Raw genomic sequence first — 16,116 nt, 5'->3', positions numbered from 1 at the left:
GTGTTATATTTGTTCCTGTGGTTGCTTTCAGCTTTGATTAATATGCATGGGAGCAGTCATTTCCATAATTTGGAATGAATATAGATGAATAAATAAAATATTAGGGAGGATCTGAAAATCCATCTCTGAGATAATTCCCTCCACCCAAACACAATGGAGATGAATGGAATCTGATTTATGTTGTCTCCAGTATTTAAAGATTAGTTTTGCAGCAACATCCCTCATTTTGAACACAATAATCCAGATTTAGATGTTTTGTTTACATTAAAACACTAATGATAAAATATATTGTAATATATTTAAGCTAGTCAAGCACCAGCACTCTGCCCACAGTACATGAAGCAACAGAAGTTCAATGAAATACATGCAGTTTTTCTCCATAAGGGTCCTAGTTCTATCTCTAACAGCACAGATGTATGCCTTATTTACTTGTTCATAATGATGAACGCCTTAGACACACACGCACACACAGTACAAAGGTACATACCGTGTGTGTAAAATTACATTTGTGAGTGTAAACAGTTGATAAAAATAACACAGACTGCTTTTACATTCTTTATTATTAAAAGTTCTACCAACATAGTAAAATAAGTTATACATCTGGCCATCAAATTACACATTTCCTGTATAGTTCACTCTAAAGCAACAGCTTTGGGAAAACGGTGGTATTCCTGAAATGCCACAAGCTAAACCTTTCTCCTTTTTTTAAAATAATTTCCACAGGAAATGACATTAAAAAATTCTTGCCCCTTAAAAAAAGATCACTGCTATATATTTTTTTAAAAGATCAACACAAACAAAAATGTTATGGCATATAATGAAGTGTTATTGCACAATAAGCGGTTTAAAAAAGTGGCAATCCTTCCAACATAATATCAATTTCAGACACATAATTAATGACGATGCTTTAATTTTAGGACCATGTTTAAATAATTGAAATAAACATTTCAATGTGTTTATTTTAGAACTGAAATATCAAAATAATCATGACCTATGTTTGGACTGAATCTGGTTTAACATGATGCGGTTCAGTTTGTATTAAGTCCTCTGCTGTAGCTGGTGGTATTTTCAAGGCTTGACCATCGTGGGCCTCGCTGAGTCCGGAGGGGCGTCCTGCTTCATATGCAGGTCCTGCCCAGGGCCACTGTGAGCTCCTGCTGAGTTGTGGAGAGTGTTGAGCGAAGCCTGACCGTAAGGATCAGCAGGATGGGGTGGGACACCTGGAGGCATGTCCGTTGGTGGGCGGGTGTGGTCGTGTGGTCCTGGGAATCTCATATCAGGAGGAATAGGTGGGCGTGGTCCAACAGGTCCACGGACACCTGAACAAGACAAATGAAAAAGAAAATATTAGAGACAACGTACAGTGACAGGCTGACAAACATCTCATAGTACAAAGATGTTTTATAAAAATGATAAAATCCCACTGTGAATATCAAAACAAATCCTGTCCATAACCTAACTATTGACCAATATTTAACGGTGGATAATATCAAAGAATATCGAAGAAAGACTGTACCGGATGGCGGAGGCATCGGGCCCAAGTTATGAGGCAGAGGGGGACGGAAGTGTGGTTGTAGTGGACCCCGAGGATCAATCATAGGGCCAGGCCCTGGTCTGGGAAGGAAAGTATGTCCATTGGCAGGTCGAGGTCCAAATTCTCCTCCCATTGGTCCAGGCAATGGCATACCTGGGTGTCCGTTGGCCGGTAGCAGAGGCCCATGTAGTGGAGGAGGTGCATTTGGAGGAGGACCATGCGGTCCAGGTGGGAGGTGGTAGAGTCCAGGTCGTGGAGGTCTGTAAAGTCCGGGTGGTGGCAGACGACCAGGGGGTCCAGGAGGCAGGAGTGGGTCATGAGGTCCAGGGCCAGATGGAGGTCCAGGTGAGTCCCTGATCGGAGATGCCAGGAAGGATCCAGGACCCTGAAAACCAAAGTGAAGGTGGAAAATGAGAAAGGGAGTGTGCCGTTCTAAAGTTAACAAAATGTTGCTGTAAGTCAGTAGATGCATTGAAATTTTAGTCATGCATTGAAAACAACCACAAACCACACACTTTATTTCCAACAAACAGTGCTTTAGCCAAGGCTCAATCACATGACCAGTAACCACACACCATGATTCCTCGTGAAAGCAGTTTGAGATTTCTTCCAAACACTCAACTCCGGACACACATACAGCTTTTACATTTTTTAGGCTGAAGTTTAGACATGAACACATTCGCTGCTTCCATTAGTGCTGTGACAACAGGTGAAACCACACACTCAGCCCATAAAGTTTAGTCAGCCCCAGTGAACCAAAACTGCTTTTCAGCTCTTCCCGAATCCAAATTTAGGGAAGGGGGGGCGGCTGTAGTGCTCGCAAAGACCTTCACACCAAGCCCCGGAGCTGGACAACCTCTATACTCACTGGCTCTGGACTCTCTGTAGAGGCCTCAGCCTGAGTCTCTGCCTTAACCTGTGGATCTACTGCTTGTGTCTGTTTTAGAGGACATACATAAATGGACATGAAGGTAGGAGCTTATAATAATAATAATTATAATAACAGAAACACTTACAGATACATCCATGTTGGCAGGTGATGAGCTGCGGGGACCCATCATGTCTGAAAGAGGGGAAAGAGGGGGTATTAGAAAAGCAAAGTACAGGCTTAGATAAACAATTTGAATAAAGATACTCCAGAAGACTTACCCATCCCAGAGATGTGTTTGTTTTCAGCATAACGACCATGAGGATCTGATGGAGGCCGTGGACCTGAGAGGAGACGAAGGCAAGACAATATTAACAATAAAGAAGCATCAGGACCCGTTTATTTTCAAGGAAAAACACACTAAGAAACAAGGAAAGAGGATACAAATTACTGTGAGGACAACACCTGTACGTTTGTCCTCCCTGGGGAAAACAGTAAGACAAGCGAATCATCCTGAACGGGTTTTAAGTCACATGACTTCATGTTTCCAGGACAGTTAAAATGCGATAACGGCGAAATGTCATCCTCAAAACAACATATTTAAATGGTCAAAACAAAGTTGGAGCAGGAAAAACAGGGTTGGAGACAGTGGTACAAGGAAGATGCAGGAGGAAAAATACACTGGGAAGAAATAAAGGGAAGAACCCAAGAAGATGGAAGAATTAAAAGAATACAGTCAGACGAGCAAGAGGAGAAAGATTTAAGGACATGAAGTTGTAGCAAGAGATGACGTCCAACTGTGGTGAAAATTAAAGAGGGTGAAGTAATCCACTTGGACTCACCATATGGGTCAATTCGTCGCCCTACTGGGGCAGAAGGAGGGCGCCTGGGACCCTCTATCATTAGTGGAGGAGATGGGGCGCCCCCACTCACAGGAGAGGGCCCATATGAATCACCTGTTATGATCAAACCATCTATTTACCAAAGGAAGAGATATGGCTCTCCAGTGGGTCAAGTGTCAAGTGATATACCAAAAAAAAAAATAAAAAAATCTTTTATTACAAATCTACTCTATTACAAAATTACTCTAAGGTAGGAACTGTCCTGACAGTGAAGTAGATGTGGTGGACTTACCTTGGCGAGGCCCTGCAGGTTGTCCAGAGTTGGGTCTGAAGAGAGGAGCACGGCGCTCGTTTAGCTGGGAGGTGAGCACAGCCAGTCTGTGACGAATTTATGGAAGTTATGAAAACAGAAACAGAGGTTAAAGGACATTTTAGTTGTGTTTTAGCTCAAACACATGAAATCAAGTCTTGTGGTAACACTCACTTCTCACGGAGCTTTGACGATTCAAGCTTCTCTTGATTCAAAGCTCTCTCTGCATTACGAGCATTCACCTGGACACATACAAGACAATTAGTGTGCATCTAGAATCATGCCTCAGCTTATTAGTAATTCTAATATCCTTTTTGAGTTTAATGACATACATTAATAAATTGTGTGCAACATACCCAGTTTGAGTGTGTTTTGTTTTCTTGTTCTTTTATCTAAAAAACAAAGCAAAAACATTTGAATCAGATTCCAGTTTCTTCGATCTTTTCTTATTTCCAAGTATTGAGCTGAAGAATCGACCTGCTCTTTGTAGACTTCCTCAGTCTTCTTCATCTGGTCCTCCATTTCATTAATGCGCTGCCTTAAGATTTTCACCTGCTCCTCTGCCTCGAGAGCTTTCCCTCCCACCTCAGACAGCAGATTCTCTTTGCTGCGTCGCTCCAGCTCCTCCTTTGTTAATCTCCTGTAAAGTCACAACACACTCCTTTGAAGAGCAGTGGCACTGAGTTCATACACATCTTTTCCATTTCAAAGACAAGATTTTATTAATGAGATGTTTGACTGGATTTTTACAAAAACAGCATGGCTTATTCTTTACATGATCATTGTAGTGAAAATATTTTATAAACATCACAACACTGGAAATCATAAAAACTATTTGCTACACATTGGCAGAGGCAAAATGTGGCAGCATTTACTTACTGCTGTAGAGCGTTTTCCTTCTGTTGGTACATCTCAACCATGATTTCATTTTTCTGCTGCAGGATCTTGAACTGATTTTCAACATGGCTCTTCTCACTTTTAAGGGTTGCAATGGAATGCTCCAGCTCCTGATGTTGTTCTGTTACAGAACAACAATAGGTTTAGTGAGAGTCAGGGAGGTAGTCATGTTGAAAAAGTCCTTCAAAGAAGAAATAAAAAACCAACGCACCTTCCAGTGTTTTTCTAGCCTTTTCCTCATTCAGTAGTTTGGTCATGAAGCGATCACGCTCTTCTTCCACTACAGTGAGAGTCGTCTGAACCTGGAAAGATAAATACAAAGAATGAAAAAAATTCAAAAAAGATAAAAGCATTTTGAAAGAGCAATGATAACATTCCTATTCCATGCACCAACTACAGTGAGTCTGAATAATTTCTTGACATCTTACTCGGGAAACATCCATCATCTGTTTGATCCGGTTCTTAATGACGGTCTTCTTATCTGTATAAAAAAAAACATTTAAAAACAGCTGAACACAACATAACTTAAAATTCTGACAAGTGAATCGACTTGCAAGTGTATTTATCCATTTCCTAAATTAGCTCCAGATGTGAACTTACCAGGTGCAACTTCTCCATTGGCTAAAACTTTGGTGTCACCTTTTTGTGAATCACAGGCATCAAGGTCCGCTAGAAGTTCAGACAGCACCTGCCAGGAGACATTTTGTGTGGGGTTAGTCAATAATTTCAAGTTATTAGGTGTACCGGGGAGGACCAAGACAAGCAGTGAAAAACCGACCAACCTCCACATTGTGATCTTTAAGAACCAAAGAGTCCTCAAGCTCTTTCTGGGATTTGTGATAGACTTTAATCTGCTCGCTCAGCTCCATGTGTTTGTCCTCCCAGTCCTTGATAGCAGCTTTAAGCTGTACAAATAGAAAAGAGAAGAAAATAGCTTGTTTCTAAATCATCCACTGTTAGTTAACTTTGCTTCTGAATTATTATCTGACTTCCCTAATTTACAAAATATTCACAAAAGACCGTCTTACTGTTTTGTTTTCTTCTTTTTGAGCTGCGTAGTCTTTCTCAAAACATTTCTGTTGAACATTTCGGGCATCTTCACGAATCTTGGCCTCATCCAGGAGAACAGTGGTCTGTGACAAATGCATGCAGTTAATTAGAAGGGAAAAGCTTGACATAATTCTTAAGTCTTGTAATGTTTGAAAGATTGTGCAAGATTTTATACCTTAGCGAACGCCTCCTGAATCTTTTTCCTGCTGAGCTGGAGCTTCTCATTTGCCTTCTCCAATTTCTCAATCTGTTAACGAAACCATTAAAAATCATGAATCTGTAAAACAGTAAAAATAACAAGCAAACAAAACACAAAACAATATATATATATATATATATATAAAATACCCTTGTTTGATTTTGCAGAGAGTTTTTCCTCTCTTCTTCCAGTAATTTTGCATATTTGTTCTTTTCCTCAACCATCTGCTCATTCCGTGTTTCTGCCTCCAAAACTTTACTCTGCAAAAGGTAAGACAAACATTACTTGCTGTACAAGTAAATAATCTGTCAATGCAGAGTAAGAAAAGTAGTTCTTTAGTACTTACTTCCAGGTCTTGCACCTTTTTCACTTTACAACTAACAGCTTCCTTTGACTGCTTTTGATTTTCTTTCAGTTGTTCGGTCTTTTTAAAAAAAAAGAGAAGAAAACAATGATTAAGATTAAGTTCCAGCAATAATAACTTTTTGCCTAAAATAGCTAAATACTTGATCACATTATTCACATTTCTCACCTGTTTCTGGAGTTCAGACATTTTTTCCAAAATGTCATTCTTCTCTTTTTTGAGTGCCTGGATTTGCTCTGTAAGTTTTCTTTCATCCACTTTTACACCAAGTGCAACAAAAACACAGTTAAATTTTGCACATATGCACCTCTGCATGCACATAATGTAAAATAAAATAAAGTGACAACTTACCAAGGTATTCTCTCTTTTTTATCTAAAAAGAAACACAGTGGGTAAATGTAAGTATGATGTATTACCCAGCACGATCACCATTTTCTTTAATGTAGCTTTATAGTGTCAGGAATAATATATAAATAGTATCAAAATCTAATTACATCTAAGCTCATACACATGTAATTCAATTTTCATCCATTTTGTAGGCAATTCATAACACATAATTCAAGCAGATATGAGAGCAGCAATATCGCAATGCTTACTGCCAACACCGTCCTCCAGAAGAAAAGGGTGAAAGTCACTACTCCAACCAAAGCAGTGATGACAACTGCCTGCCAAGGACAGCCAAACAAGGTTTCCCCTGGCTTCCACTCTTCTGGCAGCAGTGAAATCATCTGAAGACACACAAACACATCCATGATTTTTAGGCATATAATCAAGAAATATGAAAAAAGATGGGTAAATAAATCAATGCAAAATATGTCTGTGTGTTAGATAAACAGCAGGGGACATACACATTTGTTTTCACTCTTACCATAATTAAAATGCTAATACTATACAAATATGGACATAGAAAGTAAACCAGTATTTGTCAGGTATGATAAGATACCGTAGCTTGAGTAGCTCAAGCCTCAAACTGATCTGCAATGTTAACATTTACAACTACCGTGAGGTACTGTGTATTTATTAACCAGAAACCCAGTGAGGAGTGACCTGTTACTCCATTTACAGCACTGAGATGAAAGGTTAAAGATATCAGAACACTGACATACAATAACAATATAATCAAGTACTAAGCCACAACAAGAACCACAACAAGAGCCAAAAAAGACTTCTTAAATACTGCACAGCTGAAATTATTATTGAGGGAACTATCATAGTTTGCTGTTACATTGCTTCATTATGGCAGGAAACTGATTTCTGCAATCACCTGATACTTTTAAACTCGAGCACCCATGATGCAATACTACAAGCAGAATAGGGTTTATTGTAGAGTTCAATCAATCTTCATACATATACTGTTCACAGCTAACAAGTACAATGACCTATACTTTATTGACAGCATTCAGTAGTTTTAATTCACGTCCGTCAAACAAAGCTCAACTCTGCATATCACTCCAACCTTTGAGCTGAGCATGTGGCGATCCAGACAGGTACACTCTATGTACTCTATGCTCTATGGCCCCAATTAAATGCTGGGATCACAAATACATTTACAATCCACATTTGCTGGGAGGACTAACATATGTATTCAGTCAGTTTGTATTTAAAAAGCGACACAACACTTGTTGACGTGTGCACATATGCATGCCAAGTTTCATGCTGTTCACATTGAATCCCAGAAAATAAATAATGAAATCCTTTGAGATGTAGAAAACCATATGTCAACAATCAAATGCATCTGTTAACAAGCTCGGTGAAAGGCTTAACAGTTAAACCGATGCACATCAACACGTCAGCAGGCCATGATAGCATCGTGAATACTACTCAGACGTAGCTAAACAAATAGACACACTAAATATGTTGCACTTACATGTTGCAGCAACTTTAGAAAAAACATGTATATGTGATCCGTTTCCATTACAGGCCGGGTTAAAGTATCACTCTCCATGACAGTGACACAGAAAACGGAACTAGCGTTAGCACACGTAGCCTTATCTTAGTTTGACAGATATTAGCTAGCTAGCTAGCTTGCTAGGAGCTTCGCTTCCGGTTAGCACTCACGCTAGTAAACGTTAAGCTAACATTAGTTAGCCCTTAAATCTGCGACGTCTGAAAAATAAAAAATCCGTCGTTATAAAAATTGATAACGTTTAACAGTCGAGACAGATGTGAGCGGTGTTTTACACCAACAGCTGGCTACCGGTGATTACGAATGAGTCGTCGAATCCAATTCCCATTAAAACCACCGGAACCTGGCTCAGTTATGGATTACAGCTTTAACGTTAGCGTTAATACAAAAAGCGATTAAACCGCCACATTTACTCGGCTGTGTCGTATTATTATCCGTATTTTCGTGCCAAAATTAGGCCCACCGGTTGTACTAGCAGCCCCTTCAACACCGGCCGAGCTGAACTTCAGCCTTTCACCGTTATAGTCAACAAGACGGAGAGACGTTCAGGGACACCGGGAAATCCAGTATTTCTCCAATGCTGGAAAGGCTCGCCACCTGTCTCAGCAGGTAAAATTCATTCACATAACTTTTTCGACATTTTTTTATGTTGCAGCTTCATTCCAAAATTGATTAAATTCATAATTTTCCTCTACATTCAAATTAAAAATCACATGTATATAACTATTCACAGCCTTTGCTCAATTCTTTGTTGAAGCACCTTTTAGTGTCAATTACAGCCTCAAGTCTTTTTGAGTATGATGCCACAAGCTCGGCACACATGTTTGAGCAGTTTTTTCTTTGCATATTTTCTACTTGAATTTGTCTTAAAGGGTAAGCTGTTCTAAAACAATTCATTTTCTGCTTGACTCTTACACAAATTAAGCCTTATTGATTTTATGGATTGAAATGCTCCATTTAGAACATGCACAGCACAGGTGACAAAAAGTTAATCAAGCATAAATGTATGTATGTAGTGTATTATGTACTATATTGTACTGTAGCGTACAATTCTTAGACTTACCACTATGGTCCACTCTTCAATTTTGCTCTTACTCATTGCATAGATGCCACTCATCAAAGCAACTCCAGTTGAGATCGATCCCATTTCTTCTTCATGAATTTCAGACACTGGTTCCATTGACTCCAAAGATCCTGGAGGGATGAAAATTACCCATTAGTCAAGCACTATGATTCATATCTTCATTCATAAACAGTTGTTAGCGTTGCCACTCTCCCTTTTGTAACATCACAGATAATTAGTCTTTTTTTAAGCAGTTTTAGAACTCCTTCTCCAAATGATATTGTAGTGTATATAAACATATATATATATATATATATTTTAAAAATAGATATATTCTAGTTTCTATGTAAATGTTTTACGTGCTGATTCACAGTTGTTGCTGACCTGCAATGTGCACTTTAAATTATGTGACTATGAAACAATTCCCCCAAAATCATAAATTGTCAAATGTGCAGTGAAGAGGTTTGCCAAACATTCGAATCAAGTTATTTTATAGTTTATTGTAAGCCAAATCTGAAGTGGGGAAAACATGTTTTTCAATTATTCCACAATTAGTGAGAATTTTTAAAGACAAAGTTATCTAAATATAAAACTTCCTCTAAGCTCAATTCATCACTTGACCATAGCAAGAAAGAAAAACAGAGTAAAATTATTCCATGTAGACTACAAACCTGAGGGCGAGTTCTCCACCTCAACACCAAGACCCATGTCTAAAGGGTTTTCCAAAGTGGCTTCTGGGACTTTTTGCATTTCATCTGATTTACTGAAGCTCGGCTGATTGTCTTTGTTTTTATTGAAGTGGCCACCATCCTCCTCAACACTGATGTCTGCTCCACTACGCACTTCATCCAAAGTTATATGCTCCTCTTCAGTGTCAGCTGGCCTCTCTTCATGACCAGTTACTGTGAGATTGTCATTATTCTCAGTCTCAGGGATATTGGCAACCTTGTCTTCTTGAACTACACGGGGGACATCTTCTTCAACATTTAATTCATGCTTATCTAAAGTGTGAAGAAACACAGTATAATGTTACTCGGAGAAGTAGGCACATTAGAAATGTCTTGGTGGACAAATTTAAGTTTTTTTTAAAAAGAAAAGGTGTGTCCTTGTTAATATTCACACATAATCTGAGGTGTGCTCCATTGTTTGTGATAAGCATGGTATTTGCCAAGAAGGAGGTCAGTGTGTTTCTCTTTAAGGTAAAAGAAACACTGAAATATAATTGCTTTTGTGTTGGAAGGAGACCACCTGTCTCCTGAACAAGCAACAACTGGAGCCATGTTTTACACGTGTAATCTCTGAGTGGGCACCATATGACATCTAGGGATGCACCAATCCGACTACTTCTTTCCAGATATGTTATCCCATGCCCTTCTCAGTTTATATGCTGATACCAAGTCCCAGAGCTTAATTCTGTTAAACTGAGATGATACCATCAAACATTTAACTCGTTAGCTTTAATTTCCTACTTGGTAATTACAGAAATAGGAAAAAAGGTTCTTTCAACATGTAAACTAGTCTCTGTTCATGCTCAGGGTACTAAAATCTGTCTTAGATTATCTAGTTACAGCTGCAGGTGGCATATCAGTTAAACCACATTGATGATATAGTAATAAATAGCTGAAGCTAAACATTAGCTGCTGAATTGAAACTCCACACGGGTTGTCACTGTGCACCTGAAAAAAACACAGCTAAGTACAGTGCAATTAAGTATGCCAAACAAGTACAACGATACTGAAAATGATCTTGTCTGGCTGTGCAACCCAGCCTAAATGTGTGTTCTTTCTGAGAGAGACAGAAAGTTAGTCACCGAAAGTGAAATCCTGTTATAAATAGTTCCTGGTGACATGTTCTGTCAGATGTGAAATGTAATGCCTTTTAACTGAATAAAGACTATCTGGATACAGTATATCTGGAAATAAGATCTGGGTCTGAATGGGGCTAAAACAGACAATTCAGTGCTGTATTCTGCTGTACATCAGTATCAAATTCTTCAACACTTTTTTCTGTGGATACAAAAGCTGATGAAATTAGAGTACATACCTGTGAACGGCTCACAAAAGTTAGAATATAGAATGCAATCGTATGGCAGTCTTTTAACTCTACAGTACCAATCACAGAACAGTTAACCTTCAAGCCCTTATCTGTGCAAGATACTCAAATTAAGCAAAATAAAATCATAGTTACCCTGGTCGATATCTGAAGCTTCTTTTGTTGCCAAAGGCGTGCTGTCACTAACTGCTGAATATGCATGTCGTAGGCTGAATGCAAGCTCTTGAAAATCATCCAGTATTTCAGTTTCTTCATCCAAACCATTTATGTCCATCTGGTGGTCATAGTTATTTTCTGTGTGCTGGCTATCCAGCATCTTCTCAATCTCATCCAAGATAGTATTTTCAGAGGATTCCAGGATGCGCTCAAGTGCATTTTCGATATCTTGTATATTGCCTGTTTGTGACAGACGAGTAGCCTGTAACTCCGTGTCCAAGTCAGAGAACAAGGCCTCCACTTTGACAAGATTCTTGAGACCTAGAAACCTTTGGAAGCGTTGCATCTGTTCCTCTGTAAAGTGGTCTCGCAGCAGAGTCAGTCTCAGTACACTATCGCTGTACTCTGGCTCTAGAGGTGATGCAGTGGGCAGAGTTTCTGTTTCAGATGGGTGTTTGTCAGCGTCTGAGTTATCCGACTGTGAGAACGAAAGTGCATTTTCATCTTCAAGTAATTCTTCTCTGTCCTCATTTGCGTGTTCCTCCACCTCTGAATCATTCTCATCTTCCCTCTCCTGTGTATGCAGTTCCCCATGAATCTCTAGTTCCTTAACAAATAAATCTGGTATGTTATTACTTTTTAAATCTGGTATCTGACCAGGAAGGCTGGCGTCTTCCATATTTTCTTCCTCTTTGACTGAAGAGTCCTGTATCTGACCAGGAAGGCTGGCGTCTTCCATATCTTCTTCCTCTTTGACTGAAGAGTCCTGTATCTGACTAGGAAGGCTGGCGTCTTCCATATCTTCTTCCTCTTTGACTGAAGAGTCCTGTATCGGACTAGGAAGGCTGGCGTCTTCCATATTTTCTTCCTCTTTGACTGAAGAGTCCTGTATCTGACCAGGAAGGCTTGCATCTTCCATATCTTCTTCCTCTTTGACTGAAGAGTCCTGTATCTGACTAGAAAAGCTGGCATCTTCTATCTTTTCTTCCTCTATGACTAAAGAGTCCTGTATCTGACTAGGAAGGCTGGCGTCTTCCATATTTTCTTCCTCTTTGACTAAAGAGTCTGGTATCTGACTAGGAAGGCTGGCGTCTTCCATATCTTCTTCCTCTTTGACTGAAGAGTCCTGCATCGGACTAGGAAGGCTGGCGTCTTCCATATCTTCTTCCTCTTTGACTGAAGAGTCCTGTATCGGACTAGGAAGGATGGCATCTTCTATCTTTTCTTCCTCTTTGACTACAGAGTCTGGTATCTGACTGGGAAGGCTGGCATCTTCCATATCTTCTTCCTCTTTGACTACAGAGGCCGGTATCCGACTGGGAAGGCTGGGCATCTTCTGGAATCTGTTCTTCATGTAAATCATTTGATTGCATCTTATCAGAAGCCTGATCTTTTTCACTCTCTGTTATCACTGATTCTTGATTTGTCTCCATTTTTTGTTTGTCAAATGTTTTGTCTAATTTCTCTTTATGGTCCACTGCAAGACTACTTTCCAGTATCTCTTTAATTTGCGCAATGGTCTCTGAATAACTGGTCTCCTTCTCATCTTTGTGCTCAGTTAGTGGATCATGTGTTCTTTCAATATCTGACTTTTTAGTCTCAAGTTTGGCTAAAATAAGATCTTGTAATACTGAATTTGATTCTGTCCGACTATCTGTAGGATTTATGCCCGACTCTGACTCTTCCTCAATAGGTTGTAATGTTTCATCTAAATCATTTTCAAGTTCTTCTCCATCACTTTTATCCTCATGATGCAATAAATGTTCCTTATCTGTCTGCACAGAGCTGGACTCAGGAGGATCTTGAAGAACTTGATCTATATTTTCTGGCTCTTTTGGTGATTCTGTGGTTAGTGGTTCCTCTATATCTTTCTTTATGTCCTCAAAACTTGAATGAATTTTTGCAACGGCTTCTTCTTCTTCCTCCTCCACCTCCTCGTCCTCCTCATAATCACTATCATCTTCCTCTGAACTCATATCATGTGCTGTGGTGTCTACCCCAGTGACAACGGAAAAAACTGCATCTCCAAGTGACGTCCATACGTTCTTTTTATTCGCTGCCTCAGGCGTGTCATGTGCTATTGGAGGTATTTCCTGCTGTTTTTTGGTATCAGATTCCAGAGTGGTTGTAGATTCTTTTGAAAAAGATAGCAATGGAGTTTCTTCTTTAACGTTGAGGTCATCTTCAGGATAACTTTTCACATCTTCGCTTTCCTCCTCTTCATATGGTGTAACACTTCTGGTGATTTCTTCATCTGTGGTGACAGCATCAAAAGTTGTTCCAAAGGTAGTTTTCAACTCAGGGATTTGCACTCCTTCAGAAACTGGAACTTCTTCATTTTCTTCTTCTTTCTTATTATCGTCGGGCACAGACTCCACATTGGATTCTGAGAATGTATCTTTGGTTTCACTACTTTCTGAAAGAACATTTACAAGAACAGTCTCTGCTGTGTTTTCTTGTTCAATTTCTGTGTCTTCTTCAGTGGTATCGGGGGCAGTTGCTATATCAGAGTCTACTGCTGTTGATGGAGGTGGTTCAGTCGTTACATCACGCTCAGGTAAAGAGGAATCTGGATTGTCTGGGTCTCTATCAAGTTCCTCTGGTTCATCATCAAGTTCGGGTGGATTTTCAGTGTCACTTGTGTCTTCTGTGGATGACAGTGTTTCTTTTGGAGTTTTCTCTGGCACTTGGATTTGGTCAGATGTTCCCTTATTTTCACTATCATTCTCCTCCACTGAAGAGCCTAAAAGTGAATCTATGTTGTAATTGTCAAACTTATCAAATCCAGTGTCAAAACAGACAAAATCTGTTTCCTGAAAAGAAGAAACAAATAAACAAATAAAAATTACCAAAAGTATGCATGGGAAATCACATTGGAAGTGCTTTTATGTTGACAGTTTGATAGCTTGATTGTATTTAGGACTGCATTTTAACTTTCAAATGAATTTAGTTTGTAAGCAACATATATGCAAACCTCTGCTGGAACTTCAAGCTCTTTGTCGGTATAAAGATGGTTTACTGCAAGAAGGTCTTTTGGAAAATAGCCAAAGTGACTTCCAACCTATTGTAAAATAGAAGAAGGTATTAGTTGAGGAGCATAATTACCAAGGTCAAACAAGGTGTTATCCAGCACTGGTAAAATATTAACCCCAGAACAGCTACTTACACTTCCAGCCCAGAAGTCTGCCCTTCTTCCTGACAATTTGTAGTATACATAGATGGTTTCTGATTTCTTAAAAGAAAGGAACCGACAATCAGGTCCTGAGAAATCTTTAACTGCTTTCCCCCGACACAGAAGCACTGTGAAATAAAATGTGAGGAATTAGTAATGCCGATTAAAAACATTCAAAAGATAAACTGCCCTAAAACCAAAGATGACATGTTCAAATGTACTGTTTTGTTGAACTAACAGTAAGTGTTTCAGCTCTGGGAAAAAAAATAGATTTAAATTCATGCAAATAAACATACAAAGTATTAACAACATACACCGTCTGTCCTTAGTCTCATAGTTTTGATTATGTGTTTCCTCCTTAGTAGATAAACAAGAGCATTTTTGTACCTGAGGCTTTCTCACTATCTGTGTCGCTGCTTTACTTTGTTTTATGTGTTTACGTGTCCTCTTCTTGTTGTTTACAGATCCAACTAGCGTTCCCTGATGATACTTTGAGTATATAATAATCTCTTACCGGCTTTTTGAGTTGTGTTTTAAGTGCTATTTACAGGCAAATGCTGTCTCTAACAAAACCTGTAACAGTACCCTCCAGGTTGGGAGCTGTGTTTGCTCAAATCTAGCACTGCAAACCGATCTGTAAGGATAACCTGGGCTAACAGTACGTTCATTTGAGCAAGTTAACGTTAGATTTGATGCATTTGCTAAGCTAGGAACATAATCTACAGTCATCTTTGTTAAGTTACGTTGTCAACAAAAATACATATATTAACAGAAGCTAAAGAAGATTTACAGTAGAGCTAGCGAGGCTAGTACTCTTTAAGCTAATGGTACTATTGTTTGTCGCCTTACGAACACAACATTTACATTAGCAGAGCTTTTGTCCGAGCCAGCTAATTAGCTAACTAGCTGCTAATATTAGCTTCTACGGTCCACCTAGCAAGGCAGGCCGGAGCTGCCAGGCAACCGGCCAACACAAGCTGCGGCTAAATAACCTCCACAAGCTAATTACTGATATCAAACTAGTTTGCTGTGTTTTCAATTAGCAGTACAAAGATAAAGCAGCATCACAACAGGTACTAGAGGTTTTCCAGGTCATGAATATTGACTGGCAACAGGTTAAGAGATAAGGCGCAGTTTATTGCTATCTGCAGTGTCGGGATGGAGGACTTGATGCATCCTTGAAGTCCTGATGAGCTAACTAGTTAGCTAATAGTTACATCCAGCAAACTTACTGCTGCACTCCTGATCGGCGCATCTTTTAAAGTCGGAGAACCTTTTGTCCGAGGTTGTAGCTAAAATAAAATTAAATAAAAGTAATAAAAAGCCTTGTCGGTAAAAGTGTTTTGCTGCCATGCTGGCAGTTCTGTTGACTGGCTGGATTCTGCTGCTGGAGCATGAGCACTGGGCTGCAGGAGCCGACACGTCAGCACATCAGATCCGGCTGGGTGTAGGCACGGATAGGTTTTCACAGCATGTTGGGGCTTGGCTGCTTCAGGTGACTGTGGGAAACAACATCTCACAGATATCAGAGGCAGTAAGCAAACATTCAACCTCATATATTTGTATGTGCAGTTCCTTCTAAAATTGGCCATTACACCAGCAAATGCATGTCTAAAAAGATTTAAGAAGTGGAAATCCAGATCAGTAGTGTCTTGTGCATGGACATGTGGTGCATTCCTCATCTTCAGGGCTCATCTCCATTG

The 16,116-nt window shown here is 39.5% G+C and overlaps 1 protein-coding gene across 1 annotated transcript; it reads right to left on the bottom strand.

Annotated features, from left to right (window-relative positions):
• Nucleotides 1-160: 160 nt before the first annotated feature.
• mia3 (MIA SH3 domain ER export factor 3) lies at nucleotides 161-15,825 on the bottom strand. The gene is given in 29 exon segments (XM_026340799.1): nucleotides 161-1,319; nucleotides 1,517-1,919; nucleotides 2,403-2,471; nucleotides 2,551-2,597; nucleotides 2,684-2,746; nucleotides 3,245-3,358; nucleotides 3,537-3,622; nucleotides 3,729-3,796; nucleotides 3,911-3,946; nucleotides 4,032-4,194; nucleotides 4,434-4,572; nucleotides 4,663-4,753; nucleotides 4,880-4,932; nucleotides 5,052-5,139; nucleotides 5,234-5,356; nucleotides 5,480-5,584; nucleotides 5,677-5,748; nucleotides 5,850-5,960; nucleotides 6,047-6,124; nucleotides 6,233-6,321; nucleotides 6,416-6,437; nucleotides 6,661-6,792; nucleotides 9,034-9,164; nucleotides 9,705-10,034; nucleotides 11,221-12,438; nucleotides 12,440-14,054; nucleotides 14,216-14,302; nucleotides 14,408-14,541; nucleotides 15,646-15,825. Coding segments are annotated over 29 exon segments (6,039 nt in total). The 5' UTR covers nucleotides 15,767-15,825; the 3' UTR covers nucleotides 161-1,068.
• Between the last annotated feature and the right edge of the window lie 291 nt (nucleotides 15,826-16,116).

The sequence above is a fragment of the Anabas testudineus genome, chromosome 24 (assembly GCF_900324465.2).
Source record: "Anabas testudineus chromosome 24, fAnaTes1.2, whole genome shotgun sequence".
Lineage (NCBI taxonomy): Eukaryota > Metazoa > Chordata > Actinopteri > Anabantiformes > Anabantidae > Anabas > Anabas testudineus.
Note: the sequence above shows the minus strand (reverse complement) of the source record. Positions and strands in the feature narration are given on the sequence as shown.